Source organism: Electrophorus electricus, chromosome 1 (assembly GCF_013358815.1).
Source record: "Electrophorus electricus isolate fEleEle1 chromosome 1, fEleEle1.pri, whole genome shotgun sequence".
NCBI classification, from domain to species: Eukaryota; Metazoa; Chordata; class Actinopteri; order Gymnotiformes; family Gymnotidae; genus Electrophorus; species Electrophorus electricus.
The window spans coordinates 8,441,931-8,459,971 of record NC_049535.1 but is presented as its reverse complement, the minus strand read 5'-3'; the positions used below and the strand labels follow the sequence as shown (position 1 = coordinate 8,459,971).

The window sequence follows — 18,041 nt, the reverse complement described above, 5'->3', positions numbered from 1 at the left end:
TTCCTCTCCAGGTTTCTTCCTCGTGCCCTACGGAGTTTTTCCTCACCACTGTCGCTCTTGTCTTGCTCACTGGGGGCTTGGACTCAGACATTTATAAAGCTGCTTTGTGACAACAACTGTTGCAAAAAGTGTTATATAAATAAATTTTATTTGAAATGTTCTCTCTGAGATGAGGTAGAACAGTCTGTTCAGAACATTCCAGTGAGAATCTGTCCTGTCTGCATGGGCCAAGATTGCTGCAGAATGATTTCAACACCTAGTTTAATCAATGCGAAGACGAATTACTGTGGTTCTGAAGGACAAAAGAGGTCCAATGTGCTTGTAGACGGGTGTCTCTAATAAAAAGGCCATTCTGTGTGTGTGTGTGTGTGTGTGTGTGTGTGTGTGTGTGTGTGTGTGTGTGTGTGTGTGTGTGTGTGTGTGTGTGTGTGTGTGTGTGTACTTGTCACTATTTTACTTTACTTTGATTTTATATAATATGGTTCATAGAGACCAAATGATTTCTGGTGTCCACTCTTTCTTTCCTCTCTCTCTCTCTCTCTCTCTCTCTCTCTCTCTCTCTCTCTCTCTCTCTCTCTCTCTCTCTCTCTCTCTCTCTCTCTCTCTCTCTCATTCACACAAACACATTAGAGATCAGAGATCACAATATTTTGGAACACAGGATAAAGATCAGCATCACAAACTCACTTTGTGTAAGTCCATACAGGCACTACTGACCCCCTACTATGACTGTACAGAGCATACTTCCAGTGGTGAACACATACACAAACAAACAAACATTTAGTAGTTATTCATATACTACACACTACACACAATAATAATGATGAAACTAAAGTCATTATTCACATAATACTCCCTATACAGTCAATATTCACAGTCAAATGATGCTTATTCAGTGACTGAGGCCATATCAGTGCTAAAAACTACTGCCCACACTGTAAATATTATTCTATTTAAAAGGTCTGACATTTTACCAGATATTTTAACAGTTTACCAAACAGTGCAGCAAATTACATACAGGTTCCATCTCTTAACAAGAGGGTTAGTGAGATTGTACAACAATGAGTTGATCACCAGGTAAACACAACTTTGTGCATCACAGGACAGGTGTGATAAGAATGTAGTCCATCACTTAGCTTCTAGTGGTCTGTTTGAACTGCACGTTGAAGCTGAAGCAGTACTGTGAGTGTGTTTGTCCAATGACCTGTCCAGTCTCATCTGAGAGGCCACATTTGCCTGATTCAACAATGATTATCTATCCCCCTCCTCTGGACCCCCTTACTGTTAAGGGTTGTGTTGAGCTCGTGAGGTTTTTTGGGTGGGGTATTCTTTTTAAGAGCAGGACCAGAGTATGCGGAGATGGTCTTGCAAAACTGATAAAGACCCATAGTTTCTAACCATAAGTCCACAACCTATCTGCTTCTCAGATTATTATTATTATTATTATTATTATTATTATTATTATTGTTGTTGTTGTTGTTGTTGTTGTTGTTGTTGTTGTTATTATTTCTATTATTATTAGTATTAGTATTATTAAAGTTTATTACTTGGGGTTTAGACTGCACTCTCTACGTCAGAGAGGAACATCATGTAGGCTACATTTATTCTCTGTTGTTAAGGGCTGAATAAAATCCTTTAAAATGAAAAACAATGTATTGGTCAACTGGACATTAAAGTTAGATGACATGAGCTTTAACATAACTATTGCTCTTCACTCAAATAAACCGAACCGGAAATTAATGATGCCAGCTGACCACCTCAGAAAGCGAAATAATGTAGTAGCTAAACGTGATATACAGCAAACGTTGGCGGACATCTGGTTTTACAGGTGCATCAACTTCTGAAAGGCGCAAAGTACAAAAGCACGCCCTTACGTCAGCGGGTAAATATTACACAAGTGGGACAAATATCGCACAGATGTTGTGAGAGGAGGTACATTAAAGCTCGTAGCCGTAGTCGTTTTCTATATCTCGGTGTGTATTTTGCGCAGAACCTTTTTAGAGTCTGCCTTTAAAACATCCAGGCGGGAGGTTGTGTGGAGTTAAAGCGAATTGGCTGTCAAAGGGGCGGTAACTGTTTAAGTTCGTTCTGCCGACCGTACGCCGTTTTACGCGCTTTTTCTTGCTCCATTAGAGCACATTTTTGCTTCTTAACTTGTTCACGGCGGCCGCAGAATAGTTCGCGGTTTCAGTTTGTGATTTGGTGCAACGTATCGTCTGTGAAGCTGTTGTTTTCTAGAAGGGTGCGCTCCTTATTTGTATGGAAACGTGGTTGTCCGTGCAGTGGTGCGACGTTTGTCCGTTTCACATCGACACGGTTTAACCCAAAGCTTGCTTTAAGGAGAAACATGGCTTCGAGTGGGAATAGCATGGCAGGCGTGGGGATGCAGCTAGCGGAGGACCAAATCAAAGTTCTGGAAGAACATTTCACGAAAGTCAGCAAGCATCCGGACGAAACTACGCTGATGTTGATAGCGGCGGAGTGTGGGCTGTCGGAGGAAGAAACTGCGGTGAGTTGCCTAGTTCCCGCAATGCACTTATATTCTCATGATGTATAAGATAGCACGACCTTTCGCTGTGACCAGCGCTTCTGTATCTAATGTAGGCGTGCACTGCTGTACGCTATAAGAAATGATTAGTTCAGCAGATGGTTTTACAAATTGACTAAATTGTCAAACATTCAACTGCTGACTTTGCCCGTAACACCAAAACGCGTGATCCTATATAAATACCAGAAAGATTTTATTAGTAGATCATGAGAGATTATATAGGCTGCATATTTTTTCTAATGGCAAAACGGTAACTATGGTAATTTCTAAAGTATGTAAGACTGTGGGCTCAGTGCTCGTCGGATTGAGGTAATTGGGAACGTAATACAGAACATTACCACAGTGTCGTTTGTTTTTTGTTGACAACAATCACAAATATGGGCTCCCGCACTCATTCTTGCAAGCTTTTGGCAGAGAGGCGCAGAAGATGCGCTACAGGACCGGGTGTCGGCTGCATGAGCGCTCGCGCCTCACTGAAGCATGGGCGCCCTCTGCGCGCCCTCGTTGTTCCCTTTATTTAAAACGTACCGGAATGTGCGTTTTCAATGATGAATAACGTGGTATGACACAATGAAGTCATCCGGAGAAGATTCGGGTGATTTCAAGTCTTTAGTCGAGATGACCGCAACTTCTCTTTTTGGGTAGACACTTTTCCAAGATATTGTTCCAGATTAAAAAACAAATAATTACTGTATAAAAGCTGCGCTAGTACGTTGAGTGGTGGTAGTTGTATTCTTGTGTCTGAAACTTGCGTCCAGTGTATGTTCATTCGATTTAAATAGCAAATATGCCCCTGGTAAAGTGAGAATGAATAAGCGCTTCCTTGCCTTGAGCACTTTATTTGAATATTAAAAAGTTAAAGCACATAGCATCGGATTTAAATATGCCCGCAGCAGACGCTACGCCACACGTGAACTTTTTAGAACAGCTCGCATCTCTCTGTGTCTCTCAAACAGGTTTAGCCTGCCTACAGTTCTCAGGGCAGACATATTAAGGTGTGACAGGGTGGAGACTGAGTGTTTGGCCATGGGTAAAACTGGCTCCACTCTTTGTCTAGTCTGACTCTATTTAAAAACCCAAACAAACAAAAACAAACATGGACCCACCCTGTTTTTAGCGTGAGTCTGTATCTACCACATTAATAAGTGAAGGTCACCTTGTGGGTAAGTGCAGGACCCATACTTATCAATAGTCCAGAACAAGAGCGTATGACTGTTTATGTTAGCTGATCTGGGTTCAGCTCATTGATCAGCAGTAAAGAACTGGATTTAGCAGCAGAACCTACCCAGAAAGCACCGAGAGCTGTTCCCATTTCAAAGCCGTTTATAAGCGAGTGTTCGGACTGAAACACCCACTCCCCATTCTCCCCTCCTCAACTTGCACTGTGAAGTGGCCACTTGTGAAATGCAGGTGTAATGTTTGTCCCAGTGGTCAGTGGAAGTTTGAGAGGGTATGTTAACAGGACTATTGAAACAGGGATGACCACTGCTCAATGTTTCAGTGCAAAACTACATTTTTCCCCAAGGTTATTAAAATGGTCCAAAGATGATAGTTTAATTAAGATACTTTAGCACTATATTCTTTTCTTATTAGGCATGTTCTTGTTCATTTTTGCTAATTTAGAGACTATAAAAGCCACACCTGTTTCATGTGCTGTCTGGGCAGAGACAGCCCAGCAATGGTTAATGGTTATGTTTAGAAGGATTCAATTATATATCATGACCTGAACTCTCAGTTGTGAGACACACTAATCTCACAGGTTTAGCAGCACTCCAGAAATAGTGACGATGAATTGTGGCAGGAGTGCTACTATATTGTGAAGAAAATAAAATAATATTCAATTGCTTATAAAAAAGCAAAAATTTACATAAACATTTGCACACATACAGGCTCTGATCTTGGACCAGACAATTTCTCTCTACCCCCTCAGATAGAACCAGAAAACTGCACTTAGATCAGCATCCAACAGCGTCTGCTGCTGTTGTCCACAGTCACAACACAATGCAAACATAGTCTACTAGTATTTAAATTGACCCTGTGGCTGCTGCTCCTTGTGGGAAATAGCAGAGCTTCTTTCTCTCTCCCTGTCTCTCACACACAGTACTCATAGCAGGAATTTCTCATACTTTTTTTGACATGACTACTTACAATATTTCCCAAAAAGGGGCGTTGGATATTTTGTAAAAGAGGTTTAGTAACTTCTAGTGTGGGCTGTGACTACCGGACCTCAGGTTTACTCACTGTGTAACTGTCAACGTATTAAGAATAAGATAAACAGAGCTGAGGGCATGTCACCAGGATGTAGTCACTGAGAACACACTGCTGACAGCATCTATGATTCAATTTGCATTTATTTGATCATTTCAATGGTTTTGCAATCTATACAAGCAGTTTTGTGCTCTATCCATGTGATTAAGGATTACAAAACTGATAAAATCATTGTCAGGAAACTAACATTTCTTCATTCTCTGTGTTCTGCAGAAATGGTTTAGGCAGCGTAATGCTCAGTGGAGGCAATCAGAGGGCCTACCTGCTGAACTGGGATCAGTGAAAGACTGACGGAGAAAGAATCATGCCCCCACACACACAATCAGAGGGCCTGCCAGCTGAACTGGGATCAGTGAAAGACTGAAGGAGAAGGGCACACAATTCCATTGCTCATCTGTATCATTTTCCTTTGTGTCTTTCAATCTTTTTCCATCCTGCTTTCTCATCCTTAAATGGTAGTGTAAGATAGATGCTGAATGGATACTTTGTATCCTCTCTCTTGCTTGTTGTCACTATGCAGACGTTTTGATGATTGTTACTTATTTTGTGTTCATAGGTTAAATGTGAACTATATATATTTTTTATTGCAAGCATAACAATCATGTTTACATAAATAAACTGTATATATGTGTATATAAAAAGCATATATAAAAAGCTTCACTGAACAGTGTTCCACAGTACTACATGCCTGGTATAGTGTAACATGTCAAGCAAAACCAAGTTTCCTTTTAATTATAATTTGGAAGTTAATGTGCAGCTTTAAAGCACCTTTTAGATCCCAAGGATGTTGCCTTGAATTGAAGCACTAAGACCCTAAAGTTATTAACATCTTGCTCAAGGATTGACAATTATTCTTGAGTATTTTTTACTACTGGTACAGGGACAAAGAGAAGTGTATACAGTTTGTGCATCAGACACACAGTGTGTACAGTCTATGGTCTGATGAAACAAACAACTAAAAACAAAAGGCTGTAGGCTTTATTTCAGAAAACAACTAACAAAAAAAAAAAAGCAATAGTACCTCTACACAAACATATGAAAAAAATGGCAAAAAAAAGGCAAAAATATTTTTGCTCCAACCAAACAAGCCTAAACCTCTCAAACGACAACTAAATGTACAGTGTCTCATTTTTCTTGATGAATAATAATCTCTTTTGGGTTGTGAAGTGTGTTTGGATGGCCTGTGTTGTGGGAAAGAGCTGGGACTCTGTGGGTAACCTTGGCAAGAGGACGCACGGGATCTGCTGTGGCTGTGCCTGTTGCTACGACGACTCAACAGACACATGTAGAATCCATCACTAGGGGTGGAACAGGGGCACAGAGGGAGGGAGAAAAATAGAGGTGAGGAAGAATGAAAATGGATAAAAGGAATGAAGAATCTGAATATTAGAAGAGGAAGATTGGAAAGAGGGTGAAAAATAAATGTTGGGGAAAGATAGAGACATAAGAGTTGGATCGTTCTCTCTCTGCTCCAGGAAGAGATCCTACTACTTTGTTATGCCAAAGCTGATGAGAACTGAGGGGACCCTGTGTCCACCACTGTATCTGCACATATTATCTACAAGAAAAAGCTGTTATTTCATAACAGTCAGATCAGAGGTTTCTTAGTCAGTCCTTCATGACCCCGAGGCAGGTCAGCGAGGGCTATGGCACACTGACTGGATCAGGGACAAGGCTTCCCAGTGTTCTTCAACACTGCTCCCAGGGTGACTCAACACTGCACATTTTAGATGTCTGTCTCACCCAACACATATGATTCTACTCATCAGCTCTTTAGCAGAGTGCTTTATAAGTTGAAAAAAAACATGTCTCGAGAGAAAGAGACCGAGACACAGAGACAGACATAAAAACACAGAGGCAGAAGGAGAAAGAGACAGGACCCCCCCCCAACACATTTTTATGGTTACATCCATAGCGACAACATGGAAAAATAGTTAAGAGTGTATGTAAATGCAGCCACCTAACGCATCACAAAACGCAGACACGGGTGGTGTGATGAACCCCCTCCATGTTCTCTGATAGCACGCGGCTGCTGGGGTTTGCTGAGAGGAGTTAAAGCACAAACACTGCCAGGAAGCTGAAGAGATAAATAGTAAATACTGCCAGGGAGCTGAGGAGTTAAAGCGTAAACACTGCCAGGGAGCTGAGGAGTTAAAGCGTACACACTGCCAGGGAGCTGAGGAGTTAAAGCGTAAACACTGCCAGGGAGCTGAGGAGTTAAAGCGTACACACTGCCAGGGAGCTGAGGAGTTAAAGCGTAAACACTGCCAGGGAGCTGAGGAGTTAAAGCGTACACACTGCCAGGGAGCTGAGGAGTTAAAGCGTAAACACTGCCAGGGAGCTGAGGAGTTGAAGCGTAAACACTGCCAGGGAGCTGAGGAGTTGAAGCGTAAACACTGCCAGGGAGCTGAGGAGTTAAAGCGTACACACTGCCAGGGAGCTGAGGAGTTAAAGCGTACACACTGCCAGGGAGCTGAGGAGTTGAAGCGTAAACACTGCCAGGGAGCTGAGGAGTTGAAGCGTAAACACTGCCAGGGAGCTGAGGAGTTGAAGCGTACACACTGCCAGGGAGCTGAGGAGTTAAAGCGTACACACTGCCAGGGAGCTGAGGAGTTAAAGCGTACACACTGCCAGGGAGCTGAGGAGTTAAAGCGTACACACTGCCAGGGAGCTGAGGAGTTAAAGCGTAAACACTGCCAGGGAGCTGAGGAGTTGAAGCGTAAACACTGCCAGGGAGCTGAGGAGTTGAAGCGTAAACACTGCCAGGGAGCTGAGGAGTTAAAGCGTACACACTGCCAGGGAGCTGAGGAGTTAAAGCGTACACACTGCCAGGGAGCTGAGGAGTTAAAGCGTAAACACTGCCAGGGAGCTGAGGAGTTAAAGCGTAAACACTGCCAGGGAGCTGAGGAGTTGAAGCGTACACACTGCCAGGGAGCTGAGGAGTTAAAGCGTACACACTGCCAGGGAGCTGAGGAGTTAAAGCGTACACACTGCCAGGGAGCTGAGGAGTTAAAGCGTACACACTGCCAGGGAGCTGAGGAGTTAAAGCGTACACACTGCCAGGGAGCTGAGGAGTTAAAGCGTACACACTGCCAGGGAGCTGAGGAGTTAAAGCGTACACACTGCCAGGGAGCTGAGGAGTTAAAGCGTACACACTGCCAGGGAGCTGAGGAGTTAAAGCGTACACACTGCCAGGGAGCTGAGGAGTTAAAGCGTACACACTGCCAGGGAGCTGAGGAGTTGAAGCGTACACACTGCCAGGGAGCTGAGGAGTTGAAGCGTACACACTGCCAGGGAGCTGAGGAGTTAAAGCGTACACACTGCCAGGGAGCTGAGGAGTTAAAGCGTACACACTGCCAGGGAGCTGAGGAGTTAAAGCGTACACACTGCCAGGGAGCTGAGGAGTTAAAGCGTACACACTGCCAGGGAGCTGAGGAGTTAAAGCGTACACACTGCCAGGGAGCTGAGGAGTTAAAGCGTACACACTGCCAGGGAGCTGAGGAGTTAAAGCGTACACACTGCCAGGGAGCTGAGGAGTTAAAGCGTACACACTGCCAGGGAGCTGAGGAGTTAAAGCGTACACACTGCCAGGGAGCTGAGGAGTTAAAGCGTACACACTGCCAGGGAGCTGAGGAGTTAAAGCGTAAACACTGCCAGGGAGCTGAGGAGTTAAAGTGTAAACACTGCCAGGGAGCTGAGGAGTTAAAGTGTAAACACTGCCAGGGAGCTGAGGAGTTGAAGCGTAAACACTGCCAGGGAGCTGAGGAGTTGAAGCGTAAACACTGCCAGGGAGCTGAGGAGTTGAAGCGTACACACTGCCAGGGAGCTGAGGAGTTGAAGCGTAAACACTGCCAGGGAGCTGAGGAGTTAAAGCGTACACACTGCCAGGGAGCTGAGGAGTTAAAGCGTACACACTGCCAGGGAGCTGAGGAGTTAAAGCGTACACACTGCCAGGGAGCTGAGGAGTTAAAGCGTACACACTGCCAGGGAGCTGAGGAGTTAAAGCGTACACACTGCCAGGGAGCTGAGGAGTTAAAGCGTACACACTGCCAGGGAGCTGAGGAGTTAAAGCGTAAACACTGCCAGGGAGCTGAGGAGTTAAAGCGTACACACTGCCAGGGAGCTGAGGAGTTAAAGCGTACACACTGCCAGGGAGCTGAGGAGTTAAAGCGTAAACACTGCCAGGGAGCTGAGGAGTTAAAGCGTACACACTGCCAGGGAGCTGAGGAGTTAAAGCGTACACACTGCCAGGGAGCTGAGGAGTTAAAGCGTACACACTGCCAGGGAGCTGAGGAGTTAAAGCCTAAACACTGCCAGGGAGCTGAGGAGTTGAAGCGTACACACTGCCAGGGAGCTGAGGAGTTAAAGCGTAAACACTGCCAGGGAGCTGAGGAGTTAAAGCGTACACACTGCCAGGGAGCTGAGGAGTTAAAGCGCAAACACTGTCAGGGAGCTGAGGAGTTAAAGCGTACACACTGCCAGGGAGCTGGCTTCTTAAAATAATGCAATGCTTCCACTTCAAACAGACAAATGATTGAAAAAGAGAAGAAAAAGAAAGTGAGAGAAAGAGCATGAAAACCTATTGGACAGAACAGGGTAAATAAAAGAACTCAGAATATTCTTTGTCTGTACTTCTTACTGCAGTCATTTATTATATCCACCACTTTTTTTCCCCTCGGTCTCTGTTCTGTGACCACTCTAGCAATGCTGTATGTATGTGCATATAGCCCCTCTCTCTCTGTCTCAGAGGCAGCCTTGGTCTCGGGGAGGGATGTAGTCTTTAGCAAGGAGCTTTGGCATGGATAGTGCTCTCACACGAGCACTAGCAGTGGCCTTCCTTGCTTCCTTTGATACCTGCAAGCCAAAAAATATGTCTTCAAATCAGCATTTAATTTTTAGCAATATAAGAGAAGTCCTGGATTGTCTATCTTATTTACAGGAAAACAGCCACACACATGCAAGTTATAGACAGAACCAGGCACTGCTGCCATGCACACCTGCGTGCAGATGTACACACACACACGTACATACTCATATGCGCACACGCATGCACACGTATGTACTCATATGCATGCACATTACACACTCACATGCACATGTGTGCACTCACAGGCCGGATGGGGCTCTCAGGTGGCCCATGCTGATAGAACAGGCTGCTCTCTCTTAGTTTGGGCAGACACAGCTGCTCCAGTCTGGGGCTTGGCTGAGCCTTTTTAGCCGCATATGTGACATTCGTTTCTATTGTCTGAAACACACATGCATACAATATGAATGCATAACTCAAAATGACTACATGCAGATCCATCTTGTAAATTGTTTATTCTCTTCCTTGTCAAGTTCTTTATAATTGTTCTTTATAATTGTGTGTTTTTATATAAATGTATTTAAAGTTATTTTTCTTCTCCCCTTAACGCTCCCAGAAGATTTCATCACCGTCTTTGAGAAGGTTTCAGTAATCTGCCAGTCTTATTCCTCTGTTCCCACTCCTCCCTCCAGTCCTTTTCATCTGTTCCCACTCTTTCCTACAATCCTTTTCATCTGTTCCCACTCTTTCCTACAATCCTTTTCCTCTGTTCCCACTCTTTCCTCCAGTCCTTTTCCTCTGTTCCCACTCTTTCCTACAATCCTTTTCCTCTGTTCCCACTCTTACAACCAGTGTTCCTTCCTCTACATCCAATTCTCTGGCTTCTTTTTCTCCTCTCTCTTCAGACGAAATTCTTCAATCCTGACTTCCAGCAATCTGACTACATATCCGCTGGATCCCATTCCTTCCACTCTGTTCCACATGATCTCAAGAGATCTGCTTCCTTTCATCTCCCTCATCATCAGCAACTCCTTATCCTCTGGAAATGTAACGACTGTGTTCAAAACCGCCAGGGTGATCCCAATCCTCAAGAAAGAAACACTCGACAGCTCCAACATAAGCAATTATAGACCAGTATCACTTCTCTCTTTCTTCTTAAAAGCCCTTGAATGAGCAGTTTACAATCAATTATCTCTTTTCCTCACCCAGAACCAGCTCCATGATACCCATCAGTCTGCTACAGACCAGCACATTCAATACAAACAGTCCTCATAGCAGTGATGGAAAAATGTCATGCTACTAAAGCTGCCAAACTGTCATATGTCTTGATTCTTCTGGACCTTTCAGTAGCCTTTGACAGAGTAAACCACAACATTCTCCACTCTCTTCTCTCCAGCCTAGGTGTGACTGGCTTTGCATGGAAATGGTTTCAGTCCTATCTGAAGGGATGGTCATATCAGGTAACATGGAGAGGACCCACATCCAAACCATGTAGACTCTCCACCGGTGTCCCCGGGACTCAATATTAGGCCCTTTTCTATTCTCCTTGCATACTCGTTCTCTTGGAGATGTAATATCTTCTGATGGCTTCTCCTACCCCTGCTAACACCCAATTATATCTTTCTTTTCCACCCTCCGACACGCAGGTCTCCAGTCGTATCTTAGCATGCTTGACTGACATTGCATCATGGATGAAAGCCCACCAGTCAACCCCAGTAAAACAGAGCTTCTTTCTGTACATCCCAGGAACTCCCAGCCCTTACCATGATCTCGCAGTTCCCTTTGAGAACTTCGTGGTATCACCATCTGAAGCTGCTCATAGCCTGGGTATTGTTTGGACAACAAGTTGTCGTTCTAAACTCATGTTTCAAATCTGACCTGGTCTTGCAGATTTCTCCTTTGTAACATGCGAAGGATTTGGCCGTTTCTCTCACAGGAAGCTGCCCAGGTGCTTGTACAGTACTTTTGTGATCTCAAAGCTAGACTACTGCAACTCGCTACTTTCTGGTTTTACTTTAAGAGCAGCAGCACGACTGGTCTTCAGTCTTCCAAAGTTCACACGTTACTCCACTGCTTTACTTCCTTCATTGGCATCCAGTAGCTGCATGCATCAGATTTAAGACATTGTTGCTACAAAGCCAAAAATGGACTAGCCCCTCCATATATGATGTCAATGGTCAAAGCCCGATCCATACTGTTTGACTACTCTGAACCTCAAGTGCGGCTCGGCTTGAAATACCATGCTTCAAGTCTCATGGAAGACAAGCATGGAGACTATTCTCTGTCCTGCCTCCCAGATGGTGGAATGAACTTCCTTTAGCTGAGTCCGTTCCGGTCTTCAAAAGCAGACTGAAGACCCATCTATTTGTGGATTATTTAAATGACCACTGACCCTGCTCCTATGTTGACTAACTAAAACCCTAGTACTTATTGTAGAGTATTGTTTATTGCACTAATGTTGATTGCTCCTATGTTGACTAACTTATCTAGTACTTATTGTTTATTGCACTGATTGTTGCCTGAGAGAAAGCTTATGTATCTTGCACTTCTAGGCATCAGCATTGAGCCCTGTATTTCAACAGTATTATAGTTCAATGATATATTGAACTCTAACCTACTGAACTGGCTAGGATGTATTCTATGAGTAAATGACAAAGCACTTCTTATAAGTCACTCTGGATAAGAGCGTCTGCTAAATGCCGTAAACGTAAATGTAATTTTTAAAATACATCTTTTTAAAAGGGTCCTGCCCCCTCGTGGGGCTCGAAGAAATTGCAGTGAGTGCACGGTGAAAGAAAATTGCAAAAAGTAAATATTTTAATGATTGTCATATAAGTGTTATTTTCATAATATGATATTTTATTTGTTTCACAATCTACTGGTGATAGCTAAAAATTTACCAAACTGACTACTTTCAAAGACCATATATTCAACTAGCATTATTGTGAGTTACTGGGAGTTACTGGGAGTGTGTCTGACCTGGCGGTTGCTTCTGAAGTTGGGATGGGTGGATTTGGGTTGGGCAAGCTGGAGAAGACGTGGAGAGATGACCGCATTCAGTGCACTGAAGCTAATGTGCCATACAGGACAACTGTATTCACACCACTCTGAGTGAGGAGGGCTGGTCTTACACACACACACACACACACACACACACACACACACAACGAGAAAGTTATAACGATACCACACAAGTGAGAAGGGCTGACCACACAAGCCCACACCCACCCCCAACCCCACATCCAAAAAACAAACTTAGTCTTACCAGTCTGAGTAAGAAGGGTTAGTCTCTCTCGGACAAATTACACTCTCAATGGAAATTATCTACAAGAAATGTTTTAGCCTTAATCTGTGTAAAACAAACTCATACATAGAATTCAACCAAACACACTTTTTGAGACTTTCATAAAAGGCAGTGCTCTATGTTCAGTTAGTCTTAACTGTATCTGGTCTGAAACAAATATCTACAAATCCAGAAATCCATCCTATTTCCTGCACATGCGTTTTCTACTAAACAATGTTACATATCGGAAACCTCAGACAGATCAGAGGAATACCATTCTGCTACTACTGCGGATGTTTGGACTTCTGCCTACAGAGCATTTGTAATGAAGTGTACAGAAAATAGCTACCTCATGTCTCCATCAGAGATGTGTCTCAAGAAAGTCTGTGAAAGTGGGTTTATGTAATTTTATTTTAAAAACTTTCAGGGGTCTCTTATTAATGGTAGCTATTAATAAGAGATCCAGCAGATCTGTGCCACACAGAGACCTTTTGTCTCACAACTTTTCTCTCCCACCATCCCAGGGCCTCACTTGTTCAATCTCCTCTCTCTCCTTCTTTTTGCTTGTGTGGACTCTAATTTTAGCTCGTTATGGCTCATGGGGTCTCTGTTGACTACTGGTTGTGCTCCTTAATGTGTAGTGTGCTGCTTCCTGTGCAATCATTTACCTCACTTCCTGGAAGCTCCTGGACCGGGACCTTGGGGTGGCCAGGCGGACGACATGTTCATACTGTGCTACACAAGACAAAGGATGGCTCTTCCTCACCCTCCTGTCTTCCTCCTCCTCCCTACTGGATAATAGGAGGAAGTTTAGGTCTGTGACAAAATCCACCATTTCAAATGCTAACAACAGGAAAAGGATCGCAAGGTAAATGTTGGGGAAAAAACAGCCTCAGGTGTGGAGACAATTTCAACAAACTCATCAGCATAACTACTCATGTCAGGCATTTATAAACTCCAAGTCCAGAAGTGCCTGGAGCCAGTAGTCTGGACAAAGAACAGTGTGAAAGACAAAATGAAGTTTCCTTATTAACTTATGAGGATTTACTGCACATGCGATGCAGGAGTGGGCACACTGCTCTCCTGTAGTCCAGCAGTGGTACAGGTAGCTGAAACTGCCTGAAACTTCCATTTAAAGAACACAAGTCTCTTCTTCCAGTTCATCAATTACATCACAAATACGGTAAAGAGAGTGAGTTAGTGTGTGAGGAGCGTTGTGTGGTGGTGGTGTTTTGGGTTGGGGTTTTTTTAGTAATCAGAATTTATCATTAATACTGTAAAAACAGAATATTACATTATCATCATCATCCTTATTATTTACAAATGTATAAGATGTTGACAAGGTTAAAAATGATTAAACTGAGAAGTTGCATTGCTTTCCTACAGTAGTTTATTCTGGAGGTTACTTTCCATAATGATGACAAAAAGCCATGGGGTCCAATAACCAACCATTGGTCTCGCTATGACATCTCTACAAAATGGTGTATGGCCTGATAGCAAGCCTGCTAAAGCTTTTCTTGAAGTCACCGATTCTTTCGGTGACAAGGGGGTAGCGATTAACACACAGTGTGTGTTTATACAACATAGCAAAACGGCAAAAGGGTGAAGTCACTGAGGTGTTTCATGTTTTTACACCCTCTGGTAAAAGTGGCTTGGTCCCATACATCCAGCTGAGTGGTGTAGGCCATGCTAGATGATCAGATTTTGGGTTTCTGAGATCAGTAAAACAGTAATATGAGACTTGCAAAAGAAACAAACATTGTGCTGAACTTGTAAAGCAAAACTTACCAAACTCTATACAATACCTATTAGCTAATAACAATAATGGTCTCTTTAGAAACAGTTTGTAGTAATGAGCCCTACCATAGCTGTTCTTGGTGGAAAGCAAAGAAGTCTTTCTTGTGTTGTGCAAGAGCCTGAAGCCTTGGTGTTGGAACGGCTTCTAAGGCTGCTAAGGTCACTGGCCATATGGGCTCCTGGTTGCCCCATGTCAGCTTCCTCCTGCAGGGAACACACCCACGATGGAAAGGGTACAATACCCTGAGCTGCAGGGTATTCTGTACATATGCCTTTTTTCCAGTCAATTTGTAAGAAAGGGAATAAATAAATAAATAAATAAATATTATATATATATATATATATATGAAAATTCCCCATTGGAGGATGTTATGATCCGTGGAATTTCTGGATTTACACATGGTTTTGTGTCAAGGACAGAGTATGAGGTTCACTGCCCCAAGAGTACGGCACACCTCCAGACAAGTTTAGGGTGTTCAATGGTAAAAATAAAGAAAAAGGAAAATAAATAACTTTTAATGTAAACAGCAATTCAGTGGGACTCTAATAACATCTGTTGCAAAAAGCAATATATAAATAAATTTTATTAATACTCCTCAGGCAATAATCAACAGTCCTATTAATTAACATTGAACTAGGCTTCAGCACCAGGCTGAAATAAAACTGGATGCTACTCAGTCAGCAGACAATCATGAATTGAGTAAAGCTGCCATCTCCCCCATCTTCACCCCCATAAATACAGGGAGCCCTACCCTGGGCTAAACCAATATCTCAGGCAGGTGACTCTACAGAAGAGCAACAAAATTGATCTCACCCCTGTGCACAGTTCAATGGCCACTACATCTATACATTTACCAGTAAATCTGAACATTTATTGACTGCTTTTTTCTCTATAGGTATTCTTCTTTGGCAGCTCCCCCTACCCTCGTATAAACAAATACAACACACTCATGGGGACATTAAAGGACTGCTGCAAGTTGGAATGCTACTACACAAGCAACCAGAGTGTGGGAGGGTATATGCAGAGCATGTGGGAACTATTGATTGTTTGACACCCAACACCTAGACTAACACTGAAACATCTAGCAGCTCAGTATTCTGACTTCCACAACTGGCAACTGCAGTCAAGTAGAGATCAACAAGGTACAACACAAATGCTATGGCAAGGGGGAGCCAGCACAAAAGGACAGAAAGTAGACATCTCCTCCACACCCTAAAATTGCGAACAAAGACCCAATGAGACACAAACAGCAACAGTGATACTTGAGATTCTTGGCTACAAGATGTTCATCATCAGGGAACAGTATCCTCTGAGGAGAAGGAGGTTGGAAGCCAGGATAAAGGCAATATGGAGAGAAGTCAGCCAGCTATCAGAACTGCAGAGTGTGATGAAAGTACCTGAGGTCTTGGAGACTACCAAGCAAAGATTAACAACTCTGGCTGTTATACAGTAATGACATTGGAATGTCCTTTGGAATGCATAAGTGTGGTCGGGTGGTTACAAGGAAAGGAAAGGTAACCAGAACTGACGGGATCGTACTACCGGAAGGTAACATAGCAGACGTTGAGGACAGCTAGACGTACCTTGGATTCCCTCAGAAAAATGGAAATTAAGAAGAGGCCACAAGAAAAGCAGCCACAGCCAAAGAGAGTGAGGCAAATCCTGAGAAATCAGCTGAATGGGACGAACAAGATCCGGGCTAACAACACTTACACTTTGCCAGTCATCAGATATCCCACTGATGTAATAAGATAGCCTAAGTAGGAGATAGAAGTCACTGACATCAAGACAAGGAAAGTTTCCACAATGCATGGAGGGTTTCATCCCAAATCCAGCACTCTGAGACTGTACACTAAGTGGAAGGAAGGTGACCAAGAACTAATGAGCATCAGGATTAAACGACAGCATTGAAGCACTAATCATGGCAGCACAGGAACAAGCTCTGAATACGAGATCAATAGAGGCAGGACCCCAGATGCAGGCTATGTAAAGATGTCCCTGAGACAATCCAGCATATAACTGCAGTATGCAAGATTCTACCAGGCAGGGCATACATGTAACGCAATAACTAAGTGGCTGGTATAGTTTACAGAAACATATGTGTTGAGTACCGGCTGGAGGTTCTAGGGTCAGAGTGGAACACACCCCCAGAGGTTGTGGAGAATGACCGTGCTAAGATCTGGTGGAACAAAATGGTAATGGATAACAAACTGGACATAGTTGTGATGGACAAACAGCAGAAGATGGCCGTAGTGATAGATGTGGCAATACCAAGCGATAAAAACCTCAGTAACAAGAAAGAAGAAAAGGTCAATAAATACCAAGGGCTGAAAGAAGAGCTAGAAGAGATGTGGAAGGTGAAGGCAAGAGTTGTTACAGTGGTAACTGTAGTACTAATGGCCATGACTCCCATAACTGGGAGAATGGCTCCAGCAGATCCCTGGAAAAACATCTGAGATCTCAGTCCAGAAGAGTGCAGTCCTAGGAACAGCTAAGATACTATGCAGGACCCTCAAGCTGCCAAGCTACATCCCAAGATATCTATATTTATGCACCTGAACATATGTTTGCTGTATTCATAGGTTTGCATAAACAATAATGCAAGTGCATAATTGCATTTAGTATAAATGTTTCTGTGAAGCATCCAACTAACAGAGCTTAAACTCAGAACAGCCCTACGTGCACACAAAATAACATGAAGGTGACAGGTAGGGCCTTACCCAGGTGTTGTGACCCACATCGATTTAGATTCTTTATGTTGAGCAAGCTGTAAGATTCTAAGGGGAGCCACAAATAACTTTATCAAAACAAATGTAACAAGATCTAAACAAAACATGCAACATGAATATGTTGAGATTTTTATGTTAATACCTTACCTGTTAGATGGGTTTGAGTTGAACTCTCAGAACAAATAATAAAAAAAAAGATATAAGATCCAATAACACTTAAACGCTATTATGAAATCAAATGTCATTACATATCACTGCATAAAGATAATTTTATATATATAATAAAAACAATTACTTGTTTTCAGAGACACCATGGTGCACAGGTGAAGACCCCCACTCCAGCTAATGGAACTTTGCAGTAGAGCTCTGCTTGTCACAACAGAGGCCCTGCTGTTTCCACAGCAGCTGTTGCCTCAGCAACAAGTGTCACACAGCTCTCTATAGCAAGGAGAGCTGACCCTGGACTCTGTAGGCTGCAGCGAAGCTATAAAGCAATTTTATCCTCAACCCAATACATGCGTCACAGCACTGCAGTAGGAAACCTGAGCCAATGAGGAACAGGCACAAAGACATCAGAAAAAGTGTTTTAAAGTATAGATATTATTTTTTTA

At 43.2% G+C, this 18,041-nt stretch overlaps 2 protein-coding genes across 5 annotated transcripts; one reads left to right on the top strand and one right to left on the bottom strand.

Annotated features, from left to right (window-relative positions):
- The first annotated feature begins 1,918 nt into the window (after positions 1-1,918).
- Positions 1,919-6,972, top strand: hopx (HOP homeobox). 2 transcript variants are annotated; one of them, XM_027031467.2, is made up of 3 exons: positions 1,919-1,932; positions 2,341-2,509; positions 5,030-6,972. In XM_027031467.2, the coding sequence occupies exons 2-3, from the start codon at positions 2,348-2,350 to the stop codon at positions 5,105-5,107; spliced, it is 240 nt and encodes a 79-aa protein (XP_026887268.1). In that variant the 5' UTR covers positions 1,919-1,932; positions 2,341-2,347; the 3' UTR covers positions 5,108-6,972. The 2 variants fall into 2 exon arrangements, with proteins under 2 accessions (XP_026887268.1, XP_026887267.1); XM_027031466.2 differs by lacking the exon at positions 1,919-1,932 and having other exon boundaries at positions 1,943-2,509.
- A 2,277-nt stretch (positions 6,973-9,249) lies between these two features.
- LOC113591104 (testicular haploid expressed gene protein-like) lies at positions 9,250-17,786 on the bottom strand. Of its 3 annotated transcripts, none has more exons than XM_027031470.2 (8): positions 17,726-17,786; positions 17,578-17,602; positions 17,422-17,478; positions 14,767-14,904; positions 13,572-13,694; positions 12,600-12,741; positions 9,907-10,061; positions 9,250-9,670 (listed from the first exon to the last, which is right to left on the bottom strand). In XM_027031470.2, exons 1-8 carry the CDS (start codon positions 17,742-17,744, stop codon positions 9,628-9,630), a joined length of 702 nt encoding a protein of 233 aa, XP_026887271.2. In that variant the 5' UTR covers positions 17,745-17,786; the 3' UTR covers positions 9,250-9,627. The 3 variants fall into 3 exon arrangements, with proteins under 3 accessions (XP_026887271.2, XP_026887269.2, XP_026887272.2); XM_027031468.2 differs by having other exon boundaries at positions 9,927-10,061; XM_027031471.2 differs by lacking the exon at positions 14,767-14,904 and having other exon boundaries at positions 9,927-10,061.
- Positions 17,787-18,041: the final 255 nt, after the last annotated feature.